This window comes from Sabethes cyaneus, chromosome 2 (assembly GCF_943734655.1).
Source record: "Sabethes cyaneus chromosome 2, idSabCyanKW18_F2, whole genome shotgun sequence".
Classification (NCBI taxonomy): Eukaryota; Metazoa; Arthropoda; class Insecta; order Diptera; family Culicidae; genus Sabethes; species Sabethes cyaneus.
In genome coordinates this window covers 63,261,432-63,288,536 of record NC_071354.1, presented here as the reverse complement: position 1 = coordinate 63,288,536, position 27,105 = coordinate 63,261,432, and the positions used below count along the sequence as shown (strand labels likewise).

The following is a 27,105-nucleotide window of genomic DNA, read 5'->3' as shown; positions in this document are numbered from 1 at the left end:
AGGGTTTAATTGATAGGAAACGCTGTTCGTGAAATCCATTAGAACATTCACGGCTAGACTGTGTTGTGGTGCGTGAAAATACACAAAATCGAACTGTGAAAAAATACTGCAAAACAGGGCTGTGTCGTTAAATCAGACCGACTGCGTTAGTCAGGATTTTGTTGTGTCGTAAAACGACATTTCCTAGGAAGGAGTTGCTTGTAATGCCAAATGTTTAAGGAAAGGAAAGTGAATGTTTATAAATAGATCGAGAAAACCGGCGAATCCCTGCAGTAAAATCATTCGTTTTCGTGGAAACCTCGTCTGCTATTGGCGTCCAGTTTATTGCGAGTGCCAATTGAGTGCGAACGTGTTTTTGCTTCTCCGGAGGCTGTGCGATATTGTACGTTGCGTTCGCCATTAGCATATGGTTCAGTATACAAAGCCTTGATAAGACAAATTTTTTACATGTTAATTGAATAATCAAGGCTTTTCATGTGTTGTGAGTGGTTCTGAAACTGAATAAAAATTTCAGTACCGTGAACCGTGTAAGAACCAGAGGATAACAAAAAGTAATATATTTACGCGTGAGGAAGGTCATTTCGCGTTTCGTTTTTGCATTCGGTCGCGTCTCGCCGCCGTCGCGTTATACAGTTCGACGTTCGTTGACGAAAAGTAGTGGACCTTCACATCACCTTATCGGGACATAAACATAACCGCGCGCGAAATGTCGCATTACAATGAAAATTACAACTACCCTCGTAACTGGCATGGGAATGGTTTCGGTTGGGTAAACCCCGCAGCACTGAACCAACCGTCCTATCCACCGCAGATGCCAACACCCGGTTCCTCCGGGTATTCCAGTTTAAATCCCTCCATATCGGGTCAGTCTCTGTCCTATGGTTTTGTACAGCCAACGTCTAGCCCCGGTGGGTATCCACCGGCTCCAGCGCCCAGTTTACCATACCCTACCATGGGCTTCGCCGGGGGTTTCGGCGGAATGCCGATGCCAAATGCCGGCTATGATGCACCACAAATGCCCTCAATGCCCATGCCAATGCCGGGTGATTCGTACGGCTCCAGTTCTACGGAGGATGCCGCACAAGCACAGGAAATTCCCTTCCAAGCTGTCTCCATCCCGATTGCAGAGGGGATGTTTTCAAGTGTGAGTATTATTACTGAAGTAATAAAAAATAACACTTTAGTCTTTATGCACTTTTCATTGAACACCAGCAACAGTGGCTCTGGCAATTGCCAATATCCTGCATCGATTGAAAATTGAACAATTTTACATTAAATAGAGAAAATCTCTCTCTGTGGGTGGTTTGTTTATTTATGGGGAAAGCCAATTCATTGCCCTACCTTCGTCGGTGCTCTGACGTTAGTTGTGTTGCTTCGAGCTTCGACCTGGCCATCTGGTAAACATGTGGTGCGTGAAGTATCGAAAATATAGGGTAAATCGGGGTAAAGTCTATACTCGAATTATTTCGAAAAGAATATTAACAGCATTTTAACAAAAGCTTCATGGAATTAAGTTATTATTGCCGTCATCCCAACATGTTTTCCAAATGGCAGTAGCAGACCTCCGACGAACGCAATGAATTGATTTATCCTTTATGCACATACAACACTATGGAGAAACACTGGAAACCTCTTGACACGGGTTCAACATTTTCTTCAAACATCTTCTTTCGACAGTTTATTCCGACTCTTTTCAATGTTTTGCAGATGCACTAGTGGGAACAGTTGAACTTCTATGCGGCATCGCGTTGGATCTTGGAATCCTTGTTGTTGAAGGCACGTGAAAGAGAACGAAGTCCTTTTGCGTCCATAATTTTGGCTGGTCTTCCACTACCTTGCTTGCGAATAGTTGTTGGACATCTTAGGATATGGTAAACAGTCGAAGCCGCATCATTTTCGCTTTTTAAATGTTGTACCGTATACTTTTTGCCGAGATTTCTGTGCAGTTCGTAGAAGTGTACAACGCGCTCCCAAAATTCTTCAACGCCATTTTAAGCAATACTGGGCAAGCATAAACAAAACAAAAAAATTGGCAAAAAGAGGAGAGAAAGAGCTAACACATATTTATATGCTCTCATCTCTCTGAGCTCGTTTGTTGTCAAGCTCGAAAAAATTTCAAAATTTTAGTTGCCACTCGTTAGTTGTGGGCGCACCTATAGTTGCGTTTATATTCATTAGGCCATTGAAAATCATTTTAAAAGTTGTTGTCAACCCCCCCCCTCCCCTTGGAAATTGGCATGAAAAATCGGGGGGCAAAAAAATAATTTGTAGGATATGAGTAAATTTTTTTTTCTTTTAGAGTTCCATAAGACATCTTTTGGCAATCTTTTATAATTCTTTCAGACTATTTTTGGTTTTTTTTTAAATTTCTCGCGTAACGTTTCAAAAGGATCTAATAATAATAAGAGTTTCTTTTAATAATTTTAATAATAAGAGTTTCTTTTCGTATTTCTTTTGCTTATCGCAGTGGTGCAAACGCACTTTACCCTTCGGTTACTCGGGTTGTATTTTGTACAACCATTGTAGATTATTGAATGCCATTTTGATTCTAATATAATTGCATTACAATTGTTTAATTAAAGTCATAGGTCCTGGAATGAAAGGTATTATGCATTCACATGAAGCATAGTTTCTTTTCAACTTGTGTGTAGGTAGTAACGTAACTTTTAATCAAAAATTAGGCATAAAACGCGCCCTGTTGCATACTAGATCAACTATACTGTGTTTAAGCTAGCAGATAAATATCATTTTGATATGTTTCTCCTTATGCTTTTATGCTCCTTTTCCATCTATCTTTCCAACAGCATAAAGCAAACCCATACATATTTATTAGTTATATTTATGTTAGTAGGTTATCACCATTATGCAAACGCTTCTCACCGTGCATCGAAGCTATGCGCCTAAACTTCTGTGAACGAACCCCAACAGATCTCACTTTCTCACTAAACAACATCAACACGTGAGGGGGAAGCGAATACTTTCGTGCTTGCTTCCTATAAACTTATGTTCGATACAGTCAACCACAGTATTCATTCATTTTAGTCAAACAGCCAACCAGTCAGTCGGTGGCGAGTGAGTGTTCGTGTAAACAGTGCGCAGTTATTTGTCCCGAAATTTGGCTAAATTTTGTATCTATTCTGAGCAAAAGTGAGGTCAATCTTTAGGTTTTTGTGTTATTTTCAAGCTTTTGATGCGTGTTAAACCTTTTGTGATTCGGAAGAAATCACAATGTTCGAGCAGTTTGATGTGCACCGGAATTTTTTCTTTTTGCATTAATGAGGGAGTGTCTGCATAAAAGTGTGTTAGCATATGCAGTGTATAATTCTGGTCTCTAAGGCCCCCATTAGTGACGTTGCAGATCGATGGATTTCGTTGGTTTTATGAAATTGTGCCTGGCGATGGAAGACGGAAAACATCGAAGATGATGTCATTTCTGTTCGGTCGCATAGCCGACCGCTGAGTGTTCTATTCCAGACTTGGGTGATGATGTATGACGGCTAATCACCACTAATAAAGATACCGAAGGCGAAATTATAAGTGCATTTGGATTATTTTGTTCCATGAATTCATTGCATGCAGAGATCCAATCTTTCCAAGGATTTGTTTGTAAACAAAAATTATTCACGTTGCACAGCCAGCTGTTATCAAAGTTTTGCTGATAGCAAACTGGCCTAGCACGCATACACGCATACACCGCGACAATTGGAAATAATAAAAATATTATAGCCATCTAATGCGATCGCTGGTAGTCCAACCCAATATAGAGTATTGGACATTTTAAACGCGTTCCACTTGTGTATCATCAAGTTACGATCATTCCGCTTTACATACAATTCCACAGCCGAAGCTTTGCCGGCTTGGCATGGGAATTAAATTGTGTGAGAACGCACTGAATTCGGCTTGAAGGACAGGGTTATTTTTAAACTACTCTTAGATGGGGTTCCTCACTGTTATTAGCTTCATTATTTTTTTGTAAGGTTTTAAAAACAAATCTGTTACAATTTGTAAACTAACATTCCGTTTTTTTTGTTTGAACCTATAATACTCCAAAAGTGTTGACAAATTGACAAAGAAGTTGTTTATTGAAACAGTTCACACACTGTCTGGAATGTCAAAAATCAATTTTTAAAACTCTTCTACGGGGGAGAAGTGTTAGCATAAAAAATCCTACATTTAATTTACACACAAGAACCATCCTACGGTAATTAAAATCTTGCTTCTCGATGCGTACGTAACATACCGATATGTAGTGTTCGCACAGACTCAAATTTATGTCAACAGAACAGGGATTTTAGTAGCCGTATTACATTCGATCTTGGTCGTGCGGTTTACTGCATTGAGATTCGACTGACCTGGAAAGTTCACAACGCTGGCTGTACGATTCCCATAAATCGAAATATTTTCTCGCACAAAGAGCGACAAAAGTGACCTATTTTCCACCAACAGCAACACGGCGACTGGAGGACGCCGAAAGTCTAGGAAAATGATGTGAATAAAATGAAAAAGATCGTTATTTGACGGTGAGTCACCAGTAGAAAGCTAAATTGAAATTATTTGCTTTGGCGTCAGAGGTTGGAATGTTTGACCACCACATTTTCAATGATTTTTTGAGATTAGAGCAATCATTTTCCAAAGTAGATATTTTCTTCATTATTGCAGAAGATGAAGGGTTTTAAATTCTTTTATATTATATCCGGTGCAAGGTGGGTAAGGTGACGATAGATGGCATTTCATGTAAATATTTCAATATTGCTGTAAACTGCTTGTGTAAGGTCATAATGTTTACAACGAACTATCATATTCGTATGGCATGTTGTTCATGTAATTTTATAAAATTTACATGGGTTAGATATGTGTTAATCAAATTATTTACAATACCAAAACAACAATCTTAACCTAACGCACGGTTGAGAGCAAGGTCGCAATGAATAGCTCGCTTAACTCCCATCCAGGAGGGGAGACTGGGGCGCATAGGGTCGCCAACAGTTTACCATCATTTTTAATTGTTGAATAATAATTATTTAGTGCGTTATGCGGTCAGAGTAGTTTGAAGGCATTAAACGAAACACAACCAAATGAGACAAGCCACTCGTGATCCTCTCTCTTCTGCGAACCGTTTCAAGCTATTGAAGCTGGAATGTGATTAGTAGCACGATTGTAATGTTGTTTTACAGTCGTTAGCCACCACAGTCGTGCTACAACAGTTCCATCCTAACAATATGAATCAAGTTCTGTTTCACTGAAATAATTGAATATCGCTACTTCGTAGTATGCATGCGAAACGAATGATAAAATACCTGGCGCTACCGCGTCCGACGCGAGATCAGGTTGTATTTCCCGTAGCTTGAAACTATACCTATACTAGTAGAAGCGTGAATGTTTGTGTTGTCAAATGATTACCATATCTCCCATTTATGGAATTCGCTTCCAACTGACCGGTTGAAAGGTAAACTACCGGTACATTTGTGTAAGGTAGTCTTTGCCTGCGGTGGTTACCCTAATATAGTTGTGATCATTAGCATATGCAGTAGTATTTCCAATCCATCGAAAATGCTCACTTACGCAGAACCAAAAATTTATAATGTAATCGAATATTGTGGTTCCCTTCCGGTGCCGTAGCGCGAAAAAATTGATTACAGTATCCTCTTAAACTGCCACTTCAGGATAAACTATTTATTCATCACCGAAACCTTATTTTGCGCACACGAAACCGCGGGTACGAGTCCTGTAAGAAAACATGGATGAATTGAAGGTATTTGAGTCGAATCTACCACCGCCTCGGCGGTGGCGGTGACTATGAACTAGCATAATATGGTTTATTAATCTTTTAGGGCCTCTTGAGCGGGGCCGGCAGACAGCTGTTCGATGCAGCCGGTCAAGCGATTACCAGTGCGGCCACCGAGTACATCGGTAATGCCATCAACGAGATCTTCGAGAAAAAGCAAACCGATACGAAGCGAGTGCTGCCGTCGATTAAGAACATGAAAGTAGTAAGTAGTCTGAATTTATTGATAGAAATGCATGGTTCTATATTCGATATTTATTGTGAAGTAGTAAGTAATTTTATCGAGAATTGAAACCCGTTACCTCTATCTTATCTCCAATTTCTGTGGAACTTTATATTGGCTGTTACCTCAGAGTTACCTGGTTAGTCACATAATGTTGGATCCTTTGGATGTCCTTTGGATCAGGAAAATCAGGGAATGTCGACAAATTTCATGCCATCAAGGAAACTAGGGTAGATGTACCAGTGATTGTGAGTGTACCAGTAATAGTGGAAACTCGAAACATTTCAAAATCTTGGTGGATTTTAAAATAATTTCGAGAGAATTTCAATTTTCTATCCTTAAATATATTTTTGTTAACAGTTTTATCTAAGGTGCACTATTAAATTTTAGGCTGTTGGTTTTGAGCAGACCAATAAGGTTAACTGCACCTTAAGAAATTTGTAACAAACAGTAGCATTTTAGGGACCGTGCAATAATTACGTAAGGCCTTTTTCCTCATTTTTGAACCCCCCCTCCCCCCTATATAAGATTTTGTAAGATTTTGGCCAATCCCCCCTCCCCCCGTACAAATTCTTAGTAAGATTTTTTGAAACATCAAAATTCAAGTTTTATTTAAAAAGATAGACATTGAAAGAATATTGAAACAGTCAACAAAGTTCAAACAAGTTCATAAAAACCAAAGTTCAAACAAATTCATAAAAAAAACAAATAATATCAATTATCTATTGTAAATCCCTTAATGGCCCCCTCACGAACAGAACGTATTTCAGCATTGAGGTTGTCAATAAATGTTGGTGTATGCTCAAAAACTCACTAGCGTTCACTTAATTCGCATTGATCCAATCTAAATCGTCTGAAAACGTGTCCTCGTCAAGTAGTATACAAAGAACTTCTTTGCCTCTTCTAGATGACACGCGACATGGTCTTATGTTGGAATTGGCACTGCGTTGCGTCTAATGTACAGATCTGTAATGACCGCGGTTTCCTTTGAAGCAAAATACTGACCCCACTCTGGCCACATACGGCAGGCAAGATATTTGGGAACAGAATAACAGTATATCCCAAGAAACATTTTTGTTGTATAGTAGCTTATCAAGCACTTGTTCCATTGGTACAGCTATACATTAATTGTGTAAGCTACTTTTAAACAAAAATATTTCTCGTGATATCATAAGGGATTGTGGCTGCCTTGCGGGATTGAGATAGGAAATTGCAACGAAATATGTTGGAATGATCCCGGGCAATCTGTAGAAACGAATTTGGTGAATTTCACATAGTTCTGCATAAATAGTATGAGCGCCAAAGCGCAAGTGGATACAGTTTATACTGATTTGAAGGCCGCTTTTAATACCGTTAATCATACTATTCTTTTAAGCAAGTTGGAGAAACTTGGGTGTACCACAAGATTGTGCAGATGGTTGGAAACTTACCTTACGGATAGGCAACTCTTCGTACAACTTGGCAACTGCCGGCCTGCCGCGTTTACAAATGGTTCTGGTGTGCCACAGGGTAGCAATTTGGGACCAGTGCTATTCTGTATCTACATAAATGATGCAGCGTTACTACTCAATGAAGATGGAAGGCTTTTCTTCGCTGATGATCTGAAGATCTATCTTGAAGTCAGAAGAATCGAGGACTGCAGAATGTTGCAGAAGCTTCTGGACATGTTAAGTGACTGGTGCGTAAGGAATCAATTGTTATTGAGTGTGGAGAAATGTTGCGTCATCAGTTTCCATCGCACTAGAAGCGCAATAGAGTTCGATTACGAAATTTCCGGATCAAAATTGAATAGGGTAGAACAGGTGAAGGACCTTGGAGTATTACTTGACGAGAAACTCACCATGAAGTCCCACATTTCTGCCATCGTTGACAAGTTCAATCGTAGTCTTGGGTTCATATTTAAGATTGCTGGTGAATTCAATGACCCGATCTGCTTCAAAGCTCTCTATTGCTCTATTGTACGGTCAACGCTGGAATTTGCGAGCATCGTTTGGAACCCACACGAGTTTGTCTGGTCCGCCAGACTGGAAAACGTACAGCGAAAATTTGTGCGACATGCACTTCGTCACCTTCCGTGGAGAGATCAGCAAAACTTAACACCATACGAAGACCGCTGTCGTCTGTTGGGTTTAAGCACGCTAAGTCGACGTAGAGAGGTTTCGCAATCGTTGTTTGGCTGCAAGCTTTTAACTGGCGAATATGATGCACCGGACATCCTATCGCAAATCGGACTCTACGCACCTTCAAGAGTCTTACGACCCAGAATGATTCTACAGGAAGACTCCTATTCAACGCAATATGCTGCCAACTCTCCCATCGCTTCCATGATCAGACAATTCAACTGCTTTGCTGACCTTTTTATTTTTGACGAACTATCACGCATTTACTGCTAACGTATTCGTGCACTTGACAATGTAAATACTAACAATTAAGTAATCTTTAAGTATTCATTTAGACCCAAATTGTCCTATGAATTATACGAATAAATTATAAATTATAAATAATAGCATAAACCGATGACATCAGAGACTCTGGAACAAGTAGGCCAACTGCTATTTCCTTGAGTGGACAAGGCTAAAATACTCAGCAAGTTGCTATGCATTTCCTTGCAGCATGAAAGATTTCGACACTTCACAACTTACCTCATCAATTTAAAAATTTTTGTAACAAATAACATAAGTTGCTATTAAAAATGTGACTTTTTCATAATTTTTTCGTGTGAGAAAATCTTACGTAAGAAATGATTAAGCCCCCCTCCCCCCCAAATAAGATTTTGTAAGATTTTGCGGAACCCTCCCTCCCCCCATAATGCCTTACGTAATTAGTGCACGGCCCCTTAACAAGCATACGTTGTTATCCACCTGATGACGTGCTCACTGCAAGCGTTACTAAGAGCGATAAACACAATTCCACTAGTACAGGAATCCACTATTAGAGGAACATTACCACCAACAGGAATGACTTATGCACTGTTAAAAAGGCTTCACTGGGTTTATATAGAATTAAACCCAGGTAATAAGAGGCCTGAGAATATCCCCATGGTAAATTAAAGTGACTTCCACATTGAATGGCCTAATTCTATTAACATTCGAACCACAGCCACTCACTTGTAAAGTGGACACGGTAATCTTAAGCTACGGACTAGAGATGGTCGGGTAGCGGAAAATTTACCCAAAACCCGCACCCGTACCCGTACCCGCCGGGTTCGGGTATTGAAAAAAAAAAAATTTGCGGGTTCGGGTCGGGTACGGGTTCTTAATTTTTGTTTTTGAAACCGGGTACGGGTCGGGTCGTGTATCTCTATTGACCTTTTTAACACTAAAGATGGTCGGGTACCCGGGCCCGTCCCGTTCCCGTCGGGTTGCGGTCGGGTTCGGGTATCAAAGATAATAAACTTGCGGGTTCGGGTCGGGTACGGGTTTTCAATTTTTTTCTTGATCGGGTACGGGTCGGGTTCGGGTATTTAAATTTTCATACCCGACCATCTCTACTACGGACCCATATGAATCCATCACTCCGTAGTTTCCATCACTCTCGACACATTTTGAAGCCGCTGGATAGCTAATCTGTTGGTAAATATCAGTAAGGTTCGCTGCATATATACAATAATTTAGCTGGTTTTGAAGTGTTAACATTGCTTCGAAAAAAAGTATTTCATAGTCTTCGTGCCGTCTCAACCCTAATATGAATTAGTCTAGTCTGTTTCTACATTTTCGTTCATCTATAAACCGCACTCTACTTCGAGCTTTTAAATATCTTTGACTAATGAACACCTGCGAACCAGATATTGCAAATAGTGCACCGATTCGGAGTGATTTTCCGAGTGATCATAGAAACTAGAGGCAACATTTTCAGCAAGAGTCAGTTGCAACGAAACAGGCAATGCACAAAACCTTTATTTAACCGGTAGTTCTTTAAAGACTTGAAACTGTGACGGTGCTCACGGACAAGCTGATGTGCATCTCATCGGATTGTACTACGGGTATGGTCCGAGGACGAACCACCGTCGGACAGATTGGGAGGTCTCAAAAGCTCTATTTACAAGAAGGGTCATTGACTCAAATTTAGCGATTATCGAATGCTTTTCCGCATCTTGTCCCACGGACGTTACAGGAACTCTCTATTAGAAAATACTAGTATGGTTTTTCGGGGAGGACGCTTCATAACAGACCAAAAGTTCATCTTGCGACTGATCCTTGCATTTCAAGAAATGAACTTACACACCCACCCTCTTTTTATAGACTTCAAGGCAGCGTGCGATACGATTACGCGGAATGAGTTGATACTTTACACCGAAACTGATTAGGTTGATACGTGCCACCCTTGACTCAATGCCAAACAGGATAGGATAGCTCAGGATAACATCAGGACTCGCTAGTGACTTTAGATCATTTGAGGCAAGACCGGAGAGTAGGACGGACTGTCGAATGTAGGGTAAGAAGGTGCAGAATGCACTGCTTAAGCGAAACATCATTTTGCAGAGCAACGGCGTGTTTGTTCCACGTTTTTCAACTTCTAGAAGATTTTGGGATCTTTTTTACACTTACTCCTGGTGAAATTTCCTAACAAAAACCAGTATTTTTTGTTATTTTTGACGATTTTTGGCAAGAGTCAAAATCATTATGTGAGGCAGAACGCCAAAGCCCGTGGACAAAACGCTCCAAGTTTGCCCAGCTAGGCGTTAAACGCAACCAAAAAATTTACCATTCAATCACGTGTTGGATAAACTCCTATAACTAGGCTGCCGAAATGGCGAAAGCGTTCGTTGTAGCGTTTGTTGCAAACGCTTGTTTACAGGGACATAATGGGTTCATTACTCAACATAATTGGCAATAAAATTTAATCATCTACTTTTCTCCAACTGATGTGTGATGAAATATTGTAAGTTAAACAATGTACAATTAGGTTTAAGGCAAATTCTAAGTCCTATACAATACATAATATTGCTACATTTTTCATAAATAATCCGAAACAAAAGATGTACTGCAAATTAAAAATATTTTATTACTGTTCGATCCCGCTGTGATGCATTCTGCCCCTGTTTTGTATTTTGAAGTTTTTTGCAATAGGGTAATTTGCCAATTGTTGCACACCTAAGGCAGGAACGTTCAGTTTATCTTATCTCTCGGGGAAACTATTTCGTTACTAAAATAGAAATTTGTCCTATAAACAAAATGACCTTTCACTAAAACATTTGGTATGTTTTCATAGCCTGGAATATTGCACATATTATGCAATTTGAGTTTTTGTTCAACAGCATACAGATCCAATTGTTGCCCACTTGATTAATGTCCTTTGCCTAATATTGCACACCTTCAATCCAATTGTTGCACGGCAAAAAAAAATGGAATTAGGAGAAATACCAAGTACAGAAAACTGACACATGAAGAAGAACTCCTTAAAAACAGATTTACCAATTATAAGTACCGTACCGTTGCCATGTTGTCACGTATTTGAACGTAATTCAATCTTCACCGAACAATGGTTTACAAGAACAGGTAAAAATTATTCCATTGAATTTATATATGTATTAATTAAAATTAATTAATATAATTTTGTTTTCCGGTATCTTTCCTTTTTCAAATTTAAATGCAGTATACGTTTTTGGCTGGGATTTGGTTTTTCAAATGCAAAGTTTTTCGATTTTTTACATTCGAGCGCATAAGAAAAACCTCGACTTTTAAGTTCTTTTAGCCACAACATAACTTTTTTCTCTTCTCAACATAACTTCTTCCATTAAACAGAAGCTGAAGCATTGTTCTGCGTTATTATGTTCATTTCTCAAGAATTTCTCATAATAAACTTCCGCACACATTGTTCCGTTAATCGACTGTGGATTACGGATACGAACATTATTTTCTATTCACGAAAATTGTTACACGCTGGTAATATCATTAGGCTTTTGCTGTTGTAGTCTCCAGAGAAATCAAAAATTATTGGTATTGTTTTAATCCAACATCCAAATAGTGGTAAATTTTCAATAAGAGTTGTATCAAGTGAGAATGGTACAGTAGGGCCATGCTTAGCGGCATTTGCGGATGGTGTGCAAGAAATGGACAAAATCCTAATTTTTCCCAATTATTAACCACTATGCATAAGAACACAAAAATAGTAACATTTAGTTATTTAATTAATCAAACATTATGAATGTGGGTATTTTGAAAAGCATACGATGTAATATGGGGTAAATTTGCTTTTTGTTGAGATCTATAAGCTTAAATTTGATGAGTGATTTCTTAATTCACACTGTAAGCATTCGACGTATTTTGGCTCTACTAAGAGTTGGATTTTTTGAGGGAATTTTACTATTCCAAATATTTGTTTACTAACAATCATGTTTACACATATTTAAAGGAAATGAAATATATTTGTGTTTTGATTGTTTGGAGTGCTGCGATAATATAGATATTCTCAGATATTATTCAAAAACCGAGAAGTGGGCAACAATTGGGTGGTGAGCAACAATTGGCAAACTACCCTATATGTGAAAAATATGCATAGTTAATGCCGTTTTTGTGGTGAATCATCGAGTATGACAGTATATCAATTAGATAGACTGTATTTATTATGAAATTTGCATACCGACTAGTGGTAAAAGCTTAAGAGAAAACCGTGATTTCTTACATGTGGAATGAGATCGCGGATAATCGCTTGATTTTATTGGATGTGGCTATGTTTGATGCTTTTAAATGCTACATAATTATGAATTAGCGTGTTTTACACCAAAATAAAATGCGCATTCATAATTTTACCAAATAGTTTCCGCGTTTTTAAGCAATTAATAGCATGGGCCATTCTACCCCCACGGTGCGTTCTGGACAGTCCTACCCTACCGTTCAACATAACGTTGAAAAACGTTACTCGAAGCACAGGCGTTCGGAGAAGCGGTACCTACTTACTTTACAGAGTCCATTGTCGATCCTGCACCGAGCCAATTACAGTTCTCTAGTACTTTCGGACCTAGACTGCCGGTCTTCAATCCATTCGCACACAAGTTGAACGTGCATCGTCCTCAATAGCACGCATCCATCGGGTGCAATATCTGCTTCTATTTTTCTATTCAATATCCATCTTCTATTTTTCCACAAAGTAATGAACGCAGAATTTTACGTTCAAAAACCCTAAGCGTTATTCAATCAGCTCTCTTCAGGGTCCACGATTCATGTGCGTAAAGGGCCACCGGGAAGATTAGTGTTCTATAGAGAGACAGTTTTGTGCGAATTTGCAAACTACGGGACTTCAGCCGACTACGTAATCCGTAGGACTTCTGATCCTCGGCTGCAATTCATCGTTTTTCTTCGTGGCTTAGATCGTTGTCACATATCACGAGCTTGCCAAAGTATAGAAATTCCTCCATTACTTCATATCATTCCCCATCTAGCTCCACCTCGGCATCAATATCATTTGGACTCCCACATTCCCTGCCAGCAACCATGTACTTCGTTTTAGTGCTATTAATGCTAAGTTCCAAACCGGTTGCATCCAATTTAAAAGACCTAGATGCCTCTGACTCTGCCCAATCAGCTGTGAGGTACGATGCTGGTCAGGCAAGTCAATAGCCGAATGTTTGAATCTCGGCTAGGCGGTGTTGCTAGTCAGTAGGATCAGCCACGTAGCCAGAAGGGGGGGGCCGGGGGCCCAATTTTAATTTTAACTGTTTTATATGCATATTTTTGCGTTTAGAAATACAATACATTAAATGTATTGTAATGTATTATATTTACAAGCAGTAAGTTATGCATATAATGTATTAGAATCGTTACGCTACCCCCTAAACGGTCTTGTAATCTAATAATCGGCTGCGAGGTCTGTCGATAAAGAAAAGTAATTTCTAATGACGGTTATACCCAAGGCTTGGCTCTTAGAGGCCTGCTCTACGTTTGATTCCGCTGATATCGACGGCATCCACAAGACCAAGAAACATGTTATATTTCCTTATTCCACGTTTGCTCCTCCTTCCTCTTGCTATCTCTTCCTAGGTAATGTTGAATAGCAAGTTAGAGAGTGCATCTGCTTCCTTCAGTCCATCACTAAAGCAGCTGAGGTTTCATTCGCTGTTCTGATACATGATTTTGACCTATCCAGCGTCGTTTCATAGGAAGCTTAAGTAGTTTTGTCGGAAAATCAAGTTTCGGCATTATCTGCCACAGCTCATTTCTTTCAACTGAATCGCACGTCGCCTTAAAGTTCACAAACAGATGATGAGCCTGCGATTTGTACTCCCAGAACTTGTCTTATACCTAACGCAGGGTAAACATCTGATCTGATCGGAAATCGACTTGGTACTCGCGGAAGCGGTGCCGTCAATACGAAACTTCACATACTCCTAGCTTTTGTAGACAACATCGATATTATCGGCGTTAGCCATAGACCAATAGAAGAAGCGTATACGCGTTTTAAGGAGGAAGCTGACAGGATATCAGTTTAATCAATTGCATTCAATTCTTGATGGTAAATTAAAAGGAGTGTGACACAAGCGCATGAATCATGAAACATACTAGATGTATATTGTGCGACCAAAACACGGTAGACTCCAGTAGGCAGGCCTCGTAGCTAGGATGTCGGATGAGCGTCAGTACAGAGTAACAGAGCCAGTACAGAGCCGTTGAATGCACGCTGTTGACCAGGATGCCAGAAAAGCGAATGCTATTAGCGATGGAAGATGGAAACCCATAACGACAAATGTGAAGATATATGCTAAATTCAGCACTGAATCTATAATCGTATTGCTGCCGAAAAGCAAAGTAAAGCAAGTGCTAATAAATTGCTCGATTATTGTGATTATGTTATGGAAATAAAACAGAGATTGCCTAATGGTATGAGACAAAGGTGTCATAACTCGTTCTATGGAAGTCTAAATAGTAGCAATTAACAGAAAGCCCGAAACCAACAGAAAAGGGTAAACTGAGAAGCAGTGTAAGCAGAAGCACTAGAATTTTTATAACCAAAGCTAGGGTCATCGTTTGCAGGAAGATTTCCAGCTAAACCGAGCTGATTGCGATCACCGATTAACATTCATAAGCCGTTCAACACTAGTTTAAAATAGAGCCGAGTTGGCATATTCGTTGATATCCCTTATGCTTATGTCATTCTTACTCTACAGCGAATTTATCTTCTATTCTGTTGTTTTTGAATTCGCAAAGGCGCTTATGCGCAGGCTTCTACTGTACTCTGCAAAAGATCTCAATTCTCGGCTTTTTATTGGCAAAGTGCAGAAGCCGAATCGATTTGCTCTCTCTCAGTCGGATGTTTCCTTCTCCGACGCGACGAGTTTTGTTTTGCTTTTGCAGTGGTTTGCTCTGCCGGCGAGTGAGCATCAGTTTGGTTTCATCTTTCTTTTTCTGTCGGAGCGCTACCGAATGCATGCTCTCAAAGTTACGGAGCAAATCATTCCAGTCCATATAATTGCCTATCGTATATTCTCTTTGGGACACGGAGCGAATAGTCTCGTGTCTCCAGTGTGCGAAGAAAATATTAGCTCTGCTTGTCGTTGTGCTCCTTCTGCGCAAGATGAGTGGTCGTAAGAGAAAACAGTATTCAAGCATCGTTCGGTGGGAGAGGAAACGGTTGAACAGAAAACGAAAGCACTTGATCGTTGAGAGAAGCAGATTGCTCTGTCTCTGTATGCATAAGATGAGCAAAACGAAGCCTGCTTACGAGCAACCGAAGATCGAAATCCGAATCTGCAACAACATTAAAACATCGTCAATTTTGTGCAAAACCCACGCACATTCTAGTAGTAGATCAGCGGCGATTTGAAAGAGTTCTATTATGGAGCATGCATGTTGCTAAAAAGGGGGTGCATGATTAGAAAAATTGCTAACGAAGATTATGTATTTGCATGCGCTGGGGTTTTGGGTGCACCCATAATCAGAAGCGCGACGTTGTTGTTCGTTGGCAAGACTGAATTAGCAAGACTGTGGTAAAGAGGTCGGTGGTTCCGAGGTCATTGCATCCCAGTATCGCATTCGATTGCGGTCGCCTATAGTTCAGCATGTTAAGTATCTGATATTAGTGATTGAAACAGCATGTAAATCTCTCAAAGATTTTTTTCTTTGTAGTAGATTAAACCACTGCGACCATTATTAGAGATCTATTAAGGTATAATCCGCCTTAATTTAGGAAAAGTTTTAGGCACGCACAACCGGACGCAGCGCCGAGAGGGCTAATGTGCACTATTAGGAAGATCTCGACCATGATAGGAGGAACAAAAGCGACCATAATAGCAAAAATATTGCGTCTCAGCCTCCGAACTGATTTCGTTTTTTTAAAACAGTAGTAAAGATAACACAAAACTGCAATGGAAACAAATTTCAGAGAGGTAATTTAAGTTGATAGATAAACTAGTCTGTACAGAACTGAAGACTGTGAACAACTCAACACTAATAAACTGACACGTAATATAAACTTAGAAAGCCGTAAGAGTACAATTCCCAACTTCCAGGAAACCTAGGAGTAGACTGTGCAAATGCTAGGTCTAGTAAGTTAATTATGAAACAATGCCTGATATGCGCATGTGCACGAGATTGTAAATAACTAAATAGTTTACTATGACTAGATAATTAAATAGTTTTAATTAATCAAACTACAAGTATTGCTCACGGACGGACGGATATGACTAATTAAAACAATTTCTTTCAAAAATGTCGTCAGATGTATTTTGCTTGTACACTGACACTTTGTGTTATACTTTATTTTACAGCTAGAACTTAGAGCTGTAACACTCGACGGCCCTGTTACGAAACATGCTTTTTTAGGGAATGAGTGATTTTTGCTTGGCTGGCGCAAACGTCACGTCTATTTGTCTGTGGTCCTACTGCGTTGTTTCACTAAGAAGGGTTGTCTAGTAGGATGCGCTTTCGCTATGTAATTTTCCCGGCAGCTAAATAACCTTTGCCAGCTAATTAAAAGTTGTATGCAGAAGATTGGCCTGCTTCAATTGACCTTCATGGTATTTTCTAGTAATCTGGATAGCAATTACTTTATATATTAAATCAAGACAGAATGCTTTGCAATAATTTAGCATTATGGCATAATCCAGTTAATCCAGAGTTAAGCTGTTCCAATTAAATATCCGTGTTTTGATTTCAATTTTTCGCCGATAACAACAACGAAATGCAACAGGATTTCTGTAGGTAGAGGTGCGAACAAACTGCATTGAGTTTTGTTGATTTGATCGGAAATAAGGTTGCCTAGGCAACCGAAACTTCGATGCAATCAACCGTACTAGAATAAATTTCACCCACATGTTGTTTGAGAAAAGTTTTGGCCTACGAACATCACTATAGCATGAATAACTGCTGGCATTGACTTAGCATAATTGATATTTTTATCAACACTGAAAACACCAAAAAATCACAATTTTGACGTTTTTTGGGCAATATATTTTTGACTCGTCAATATACGATTGCCGGTCAAAAATGATGAATCTACTGTCTATTTACACGCGGTCGGAAGGATACGGCCGCTTGCAATTTTGGTGTCCGTGACACGTGAAATTATTATGCTCTAGGTATTCTGTTTATAACTTATAATCGCAGCGCGGCTTTGCTGTAGGTATGGTTTATGCAGTGCAGACTATCAGTACCGAAAACAAAATTGCTTCGAATGGTTCTCCACTGTCACGAGGAAGAGAATCGCGCGCGAACTTGTGACGTAACACTTGCCGTGTCACTTTGTAAATCCAAATTGAAAATAAAAAATCGAAAAAATGGATGATCTAGATTCGGAAATTTCCGAAATTGAAACTGGTGAAGCTGAAAGTTGTACCGTTAATTTTGTTAGCAAGCAGGAACGTATCCCGCTAAGAGCATTTGAGGCTGATATCGGTGTAGAATTAGATTCAGTTGACTACAGCCAGGTACCAGCAAATGAAAAAGTTACTTTATCACGATCCAATGAGAAGCAGGAAAGGTTTTGCTTCAAAAGTATTGCGGATATTGTCAGACTTCTACCGTATGTGAGAAGATTTAAAAAGGTAATTTCTTAAAACTAACCTTCCACACCAAAAAAACTAAAACTCCTACCAATTTGCTCGAGGTAGTTCTTCACCATAACAGATTCACTGATAATACAATCATGACTGAGTGATAAATAAACTACAAGACTGCGCCTTGTTTTTATACCTCCACTAAAGGACTAGGCACCACACCTGATGACGATGTGGGACTAATAGCTAGAGCAGTAATTACGGTGTGATGATTAAACTTTCCACTGTAATCATTTTTTACGTGTTGGTTCTCTTAGTAGATCTTCCCTTTCGATCAATTTGTCATTTACGGAGGCATAAACTGTAAGCAGGTATCTGTGCTATCTGTCATGTTTCTGTGGAATTACAATCATTTGATTTCTATCTGGATTTCGTAAAATTGACGTCGATGAATACTACATTTAGAGTTCTCCGGAAATATTTACACATTGGTAAAAGGAACTGGGTACATGTTTATTTTTTATCAGAAGCAAGTCAAACGTAGACTGAAAGCTGTGACAATATATGGAACTTATTATATCGACACAGCTAATTTTTCTCCAAAAACATATTTACTCTATCTAATCGATTTAGAATTTGGATTCGTTTTTAGATTTCAAACGATTTTATTATCACAATAAAATAACATGGCTTCAAAACACTTTTTGCTCACAAACCGTTCGATTCAACTACAATAAACAAGTCCGAAAAAAGTTATCGTGTTATTTAATATCAAGAATATATAAACAAAAAGCAGCGGTGATTCTATCACTTATAAGTCTAATTTGACGACGTATGGTAAATTTATATAGAATTATATAGTTTACCATCACACTAATGAAATCACTTCTACTGAAAATTTTCTATGTATAGAGTGTCAAAATGCAAACCATAGAATCCAGATCATTAGCCGAAAGTTAAACAAGTATATTAAATAAACAATTCATTTCAAGTTTCAATATTTGAATGATATGTTATGGCGAGCTTCTGTGAGACAGACTCCGATGTCAGGTCTCAGATGTCAACTAAATGTTGTTTCCGGCTGCTTTGTTTATGATACCAGTAGAATGCGTTCAGCACTTTGCTCAGTGCAACTTTACCTCGAACCTGGTTCTACTAACGATGGAGTATCAATTCACAAAAGCCGGTTTAATTAAATCGTTGAAGGAAAAGTGCCAATTATCTCAGCCGTACTGTTTTTACTGACTAATATTTTACCTTTACTGTTTACATATAATCAAACGAAAGTCATTTAACTGTCCTAACAGCATATATGTCTCTTCTGTTCTAAAAGCAAATACATTTCGTTAACTAAGTGGTTTTACATTTTATAGAAAAAAATGTGGTAAAATTCGGAATATAATATCTCTATAGTAAATATAATCGTACATTATTTGCCGGGTATGAACGAAACTGCTTACCTTCGGACAGATTAAATGTCGGGCGCATGCTGTCCTTTCTCACTTATCACTCCGTCGGAATTAAAACCAATGCACAGTGGGCAGAATCGACCGAAAAAACGGAACTTTTTGTTGCCGCTATTTTTAAGTGGTAAAAAGTCACTTTTCTTATATAAAAAATCACGAAAAATCGATGGGTGATGATTTCAACGCGCGGAAATAACGAGAAGTAGCCCATTTTGCCCCATTCACCCTTTTTTTCTAATAGTTTTGGAAGAATTATGTACAAACTTTCTCTAATTTGGGATTCTATGGTAAGGAAAGTTGGTTGGTTTTAGGAAAATGGTATATGAACAATTTTATTTTGATACAACACAATCTAGATGTCTGATTTGCCCCATTATACTCAAGAATTTAGTACTACAGTCCAAATTCGATTCGTTGTGAAGGTAGAAAAAGTCACAAGATCATACGATACGATCAAGTTTTTTAATAAAATAACGTGTAAGGGAACGTTTTTCCTTGTTTGACCCTACAGCTTGTACTGAAATATGAGTATAGCCGACATGTTGCGGATTTTGTATGACTCATTCCTACTGAGTTTAATTTTTTTAGAAAAGTTTATCTTAAATTAATAAAAGATTTCTATATCAAAATTGTTCCCCAATTTTTCTTCGGTTTTTTACTCAACAGTCTTAATGACTATTATCACAAGGTCTGAGCTTGTTCCATTCTAGTTGGTTTAGTAACAACTTCGGAGGCCCTCAAGGCAGTACCTCGGAAAGCTTACTATTATTCATTAATAATTTCACTAAACTATTACCACAGCCTTTTACAACTGGAAAATGAAGCCTAAATGTTACATTCTATTTTTGAAACTTGGCCTTCCGTTTCTATTCAACAGAGATTGAGATTCGAACATACGACACGTGGCTTGTTAGACCAGCATCATACCTCGACGCCATTTGGGGAAAACATTTACAACATAGGAAAATTTAGCGTCGCTAACCGCTAATCCGCTAACCAAAAAAGCTAGCTCGCTAATCAAAAACTCAGATTCAGAAGCTTCGCTAATCGCTAAATCTAAATTACCCAAAAGTTACCGAAAATAACTATTGACAATTACTAATTTGTGGACATAACATATGCATGATTTTAGCTTATGAACTGATTTTAGCGATTATTCATAAGGGTATCCAGCCAGCTGGTGATGAATCCGCCTATAGTAGCAACCCTATTGTGTACAGAATAATTTGACAGCGTTATCAATTGATTTGCAGCAGCTATGACAAAAACAGTCAAGCAATTACACTAGATGCTTTGTTCGTACTGTCAGCTGCAACCCGGAATGCAGAAGTTGGACACTGTAAGGCACTTCGTGTTCGCTGGATATAGCCGATTCGGCACATACAACATCCTTTCTCTCCTGGAGAAAGGTTAAGCGCTCCAGAAACTGAAAAGGAACACCGAGAGCAGCAAGGTGGATGCGTCCGTCGAGATCGGTCATATCTGAGCGAGCAGTAGGCAATCACGGCTGAAGGTACTGGCGAAAAACATCTTTCCGGTAGAGAATGACGAGACCTACTTGATGTTGGACGTTGGACAATAGAGCATACTTCGTGGCCAAGGCTCCGACTAACTGCCGTATTAATGTATGACCACGCAAAGTTGGTTTTTTATACAGTTAAAAGCTTGCTTATTCAAATTATATAAAAAAAAAAAATTTGCAATTTTGCTCCAGATAATTATTAAATTTATTTGTTTTCCTTAAAGAGAAGTGTATGCTTTCGATATTGTGCAACAAGAAGTAATTTAACAGTTTGTTGAAATTTAGTGTTTAATATATTTTATATTAAAAATTTTGTTGGCATCCCTACACAGTTATTATAAAGTTGTTATGGATTCTGCTTATATGACTAATTCTGATTAGACCATCATAAATATAAGAGGCTTATGTCTGTCGCCAAAATGAGGGGCGCGATATGTATTTTCGTGGTAATAATCGCCCACATTAAGCAAAGACTCAAACCAATCATACCAGATTACATTCAAGCCGAGCAAAAATAACGTTGTTGCACTTCATAGAGTTACATAGCGTTAGCGTTACATAGCGTACCTCCAATTTGCTCTCAATTAGACGCGAGGCGACGCGCGGGGTTACAGCTAGTTACACATATTTTATAAAGTTTTTGTCCTTCCGGTGTTGGGCACTTGAAGGGAGGGGCGAAAAAAAAACAGAGATTTTTTTGACCGTGCAAAAAAATACGCGTTTTAAGTATTTTTACTTATAGGACACCGCCTCTAGTTTCTGACAATGAATAACAGAATTTGGCGCTAATATTTCATCGCATATTGTACATTTCGGAAACAGCTCAATTTTGCGCGACAATAAATTTACTCAACACAGCAATATTAATCTCTCATGCATCTCAGTTTCTTTTGTGTTTATCGCTAATCGCAATATAACTAATCGCAGCTCCTGGCTCTCGTACGGTATCAAATCACTTTTCCGGGCTCTCGGATGAATGGTAGTAAGATGCTATAGAGAGGTATAGGAAAAGTTTGTTTTTTATCAAAATTAGGAACAAGTCATGAAAATTAAGTATAACAGAGTAACTGTACCACAAATAAAATATGATTAGTGATTGTTTTTCAGGAAGGTAAACATAGATAAGTGAGAAATTTTGATTTTACTACCCCTAGAAAAGCGCCATCTCTTGAAAAACAACGGTTCGTATGGTGTCCTATTCGATCCCTTTTTCTCAATAGCACGTGACACATCCTTGCCACAACACAATAGAATCTCTTTTCATTACTCTTCCAATAACATGGCAAACATGCCCATACATAGATATGAACATATAAAAAATCATATTCAACCGAACAGTACAGTTGTAGCTCACTTTCCCAACACAGATATCAAATTGTCCTAGATTTCTTCTACAATTCGAAATAATCTTCGACGAGGAGACTTTGCCACTTTTTCTGATGCATTTCCCCAACACAGACAACATATTGAACTAGGTTAAATCGTCGTACATAAAAAATCTTCAACCTATTTTTGGCGTATTTCCCAAGTACAGACATCAACTTGGTCTAGGTTTAATCGTCCTAAAGAATCTTTGACCTGTTTTACCTTTGTTATACAATATAACAAAGGTTTAGGAATTGGTCGAAAAACACGAAATCGATCTGAGGCCCGGAGGGCCGTGTCACATATACCAATCGATCAGGTTCGACGAATGAGCAATGTCTGTGTGTGTGTGTGTGTGTGTGTGTATGTGTGTATGTGTGTGCGCTTCAATTTTCAATCGCCTATTTCTCGGAGATGGCTGAACCGATTCGTCTGCTATAACTTTTATTTGAAAGGTATTTTTACCTAGTATATCACGATTAAATGGTTTCGTGGTCTGACTTTTAGTTTAAAAGTTATAAGCAAAAATGTGAAATTTACGTGACACGATTTTCTCCGGAACCACATAACCGATTTCATCGATCTTAGTACCAAATAAAAGCTCTTACTATTGCTAAGCTTCACGCCAATTTTTATTGAAAACAAACAAGTGGTTTGAAAGTTATGCTTAAAAAACCAGTTTTGACAAGGTTCAAATGATCGCCTGTTTCTCAGAGATGGCCAAACCGATTTACGTGCTATTAGTTTCATTTGGCAGGTAATATAGCCGGATAGATCACTATTGAATGGTTTTTTGATTGGATGTTTAATTTGAAAGTTATGAGTAATTCAATACACCACACCAAAATTAACAATAATTTATAATGATTTTAACCAAGAAAAATAACCTAATTTCAATTATTTTAATATCAAACGAGAGGTTTTCACACTACGAATATATATGCAAAATTTCATAAGAATTGGTTTTGCCGGTCAAAAGATATTAACCCTTGAACATACGCGCCAACTTTTGTAACACGGTTACTCGCGCGCACAATAGCCCAAAACCAAAGAAAACGTGCGCACTAGAGTGTTGACTAGGAAAACTTGGTTTTAAGTTTATCGAACCTTTGAAAGAGTTTCTTGAAATTGAATGCTCTATCGTCTGGTAGAATTTGAATATTGATTAATCCCCCTAAAAGTGAAATAAAAAAATTATTTTCCTTCAGTTTCAATATAACACATTGATGTGTTCTGCAAAGTTTTAGAGCATATTATTACAAGAAATTTTGCTGAAGACAGTAACCTACTATCTCTTCAACGAAGAGATCTTATTTATTGTATATGAATTTGAAAAATCAGTTTTTCTATTTTAGCTCTTTTTGTAATTGTTGTATGACTTTTTCATGTATTACAAAGTTGTATAAATAATAGAAATACACAACTTTGCTGAATATAGTATACCTCTATGTTTCCTTGTTTACAAACTGTAGAACTTTGATTATAAAAAATATCCTGATTTTGACCCCGAATTACTCGACTACCAACAGACGGATACATTTTAAACATTTTACATTTACTGGTAGTTTTGCTGCACACAGACACCATTTTCCATATGAAGAAACGAAAGAAAATTCCAGTTGGGGTCAATTGCGGTACACCTCACATGCTACTTGCTTCGTTTCTGTGATGTCGGTTTATGCTAATCTATTTTCCTAACAATTTAAAGTAATAATGCATTGAATAATTCTGACATTTTGCTCATAACAAGTTTATTGAAGAATATACGTTAGTATATACGTAATATACGATTTGTAACTATATAACAATATGGCATTCAAAAACCTACATATGGTGTACAAAATACAACAACGTGAGTAACTGAAGGTTCATAAAAATTGATGAAATTTATTCAAGAAAACTTTATTGTTGTGAATCAAATAGAATGGCGTTACAGGAAATTATGCATAGTTCAAAAACCTATAAACTAGACCTTTACTACGCAATGTATATGTTAAAGAATAATATTTCAGCTTACAACTTACTTTTACTTGCACTTACCCTCATCAGTAACAACTTACTCAGAAATTTCATGAGAAAAGAAACTATCAAAATTTATAAGTGCTTCTATTTGCTTCAAATTTTGTAAACTTATTCAATTTCCAAAAATTTCATGTAAACCAAACGTGTCGATTTCTATCTCTAATTGCAAGTAAGACGGTATAACAAAGGTTCCTTTCACCACTAGGTGGATTAAATCAGGTTTTTTTCCTAAAAGGAAAGTTATCGAAATCGCAATAAACAGATGGTGTATTTAAGGGTCGTCCCTGCCTGAGAAGCGAGGCGATTGTAAAGAAATTGGCAGAGCTATTAGCGTTAAGAATCTTTTACATTTTTGTGACGGTAACTAGAATCTAAATTAAGGAATGACACCCTGCGGCAAGGAGTAATTCTACGTCAAAAACAAACGGAGCAAAATGATACTTCAGCTTCACGCTTTTGTGCCATTTATGCGACATCAGATTAGTCCGACAGCAGTTAGTGATAACATCCAAACCAATACCTTTTTATATACATACTTTTTGCGGCGTCAGCGTTTGTTGTGCTGCAAACATATGCGCCTGTACACTCGCTGGACGGATAAGATGGATTTCGTTTTCAATCCGCGCAGTTCAGCTGGAGGCTTTAGTCGGTTTGGTTGGCAATCACGAGGTGTGATGTGTGATGGTATCCCTCCGCTATCCGGCTGGCCTCCGTTATACGTTAGAATAAAAACTAAATTAAATTGGCATACCAGTACTAAATGACACACTATAGTGCGATGTTAGTGCGAAATATTCTAGTCGTTTCGTTGCGTGTCAGAACGATTTAGAAATGCGGGAAGATAAGTTGTGTGATAGTGTAAATATGTGTTCATAGTTTATTGGGTAAATAAGGACTAAAAAGTGCTTAGAAATGAGTTGCGAAGATGATTCTAACAATCGGCAGGAAATCATAGAAGTTCTTAAAAGTGTCTCCTCAGCAGTGACGAGATTCCTCCCTTCGATTCGTAGGTTTCAACATGTGAGTTTACAGTGGAAGTAATCAGAGTCACAAGTCTAATTTTCTCAATTGGATTTATAATTTACGATTCTTTTTATTAACAATTTCCTCGAATCGCCGCTGGATTGCTTCTATAGTGATTTGTTTGATAAGCAGCTACATTAAAGCGTAATTAATTTTCAAACAAACAAAAACTCGGTACCTGTGCGTTGTTGATAAGGAGTGCTTAACATCGAATTAGCTCGCGGTTTTACTGATAGAGTATTTCAGTAGAGTATTAGAGCGTGCCTCTTTAAAGGTGTGTTAGAATCGTTCAATCTCAAATATATTCACACCTTTCTTCTTGATTGACACATTATTCACACAAGCAACGCCAAGCGATTCGCCTAAATAATACTCAGAAAATATTAGGTCATGTCCCTAAAGTGGCACCGAAACTGGATCAAAATCCGATTAAACTTATAGCATACGAATGTTCGTTAACGGTCCGCGTGTTCAATTAACATATTAATTAAAAGAAAATAATAAGTCTTGTGCCACTTATAAAAATATGAACCGAACTAGTGTAAAATACAATGTTTTGGAAATAATAACTTAAAGCCTTAACTTAAGACTCTATCCCTTCAAAGTGGCTTTATTTGCTGAACAAAAACCATGCTATGTTAGATAATTAATGATGCGTCTCCTTATTGTATGAAATCAATGGAGACGGCCTGTTAATTGCTGTCATAACCATTTTCCTCTTTAAGAATCGTGATAGAAACGCCACTATTTGTTGCAATATAAATCATAGTTAAATTGTAGAAAATTATGATCTTGAGTTAGAAGAGAATCTTGATTTATTTGGAAGATCGTGAGATTCAAAGAGTTTATGATTGAGCTTCTTTTCTACCGTCCATCGAATGAAACTAAACTGTTGTCAACCGTTTACTCTTTTTTGTTTCCAACATTGCAAGAGCGGCTATTATCGATAAACCTTATCGCATTTGAAAATAACTTTACAACTTTAACTAATCTGCTTCATTCAAAATTCGATTCAATATTAGCACAGAAGCATTAAATTGACATGTTTGTTACTGTTATTCGATTTATATGATTCCTCCAATGGTGGTAAGTAAGAATATTTGGTATTTCAACGAAATTAGTTTAAAATTTATAACAAACACTATCGAAAGTACCCACTCGTCATTATTGACGTAAGAGCTTTTTTACCGTAATTACAAATCACGGTCAAAAGTCGTGAACTGAACTCCAGCTCCGGTGAACCGTGAACCGAACTTCGTTCATCCAAAATCAAGTTCAAGGACCTATCGGATGCAAAATATTTAGCAGATATGGCATAAGTTTTTCGTCATTGATACATCAACCAATACGAACCATTGTTCGTACCGAAAACCAGTCACCGTGCGAATATCCCGTGTGTGCTGTGCTTTACTTCGAACAGCGGAAAATTCTCAGCGGGTTGTCCTGTACCGCCGTAATGGAGGGTTCATGTTCATGGCAAAAGCTTTTACCTCCTGCCTTCAAGGAGAAACGTACGTAAATGTTCGGACAGCAGATGAAAACCTCAACCTCACTCAAGCATTTTCAGCTTGACACTTGGCGGTTAGTCTTCAGCTAGTGCCGGTTCGGGGATGACCAGTTCCTCGGTCGTGGAAACCCTGGTTCAGCGGGTAGTCGAGCGGAATTTGGTGTTTGTGAGTCCGGACATTTTTACCGGAACGCCGAGTGTGAACGAAGGAGCCACGAGAAGGGCAGGTTCCGTAGCGTATCAGTACGGAATGTACGATCGGT

At 38.2% G+C, this 27,105-nt stretch overlaps 1 protein-coding gene across 5 annotated transcripts in view; it reads left to right on the top strand.

Annotated features, from left to right (window-relative positions):
* Positions 1-27,105, top strand: part of LOC128734337 (calpain-A-like) — a 49,732-nt gene continuing 22,627 nt past the window's right edge. For 2 of the 5 annotated variants that reach the window (XM_053828479.1, XM_053828478.1), the window contains exon 1: positions 1-1,144. In XM_053828479.1, the coding sequence (XP_053684454.1) occupies positions 707-1,144 (438 nt within the window). In that variant the 5' untranslated portion in view covers positions 1-706. Of the gene's footprint in view, positions 1,145-3,044; positions 3,153-5,619; positions 5,753-5,831; positions 5,991-27,105 lie in introns of those variants that run through there. The other 3 variants (XM_053828480.1, XM_053828481.1, XM_053828482.1) reach the window with 3 other exon arrangements.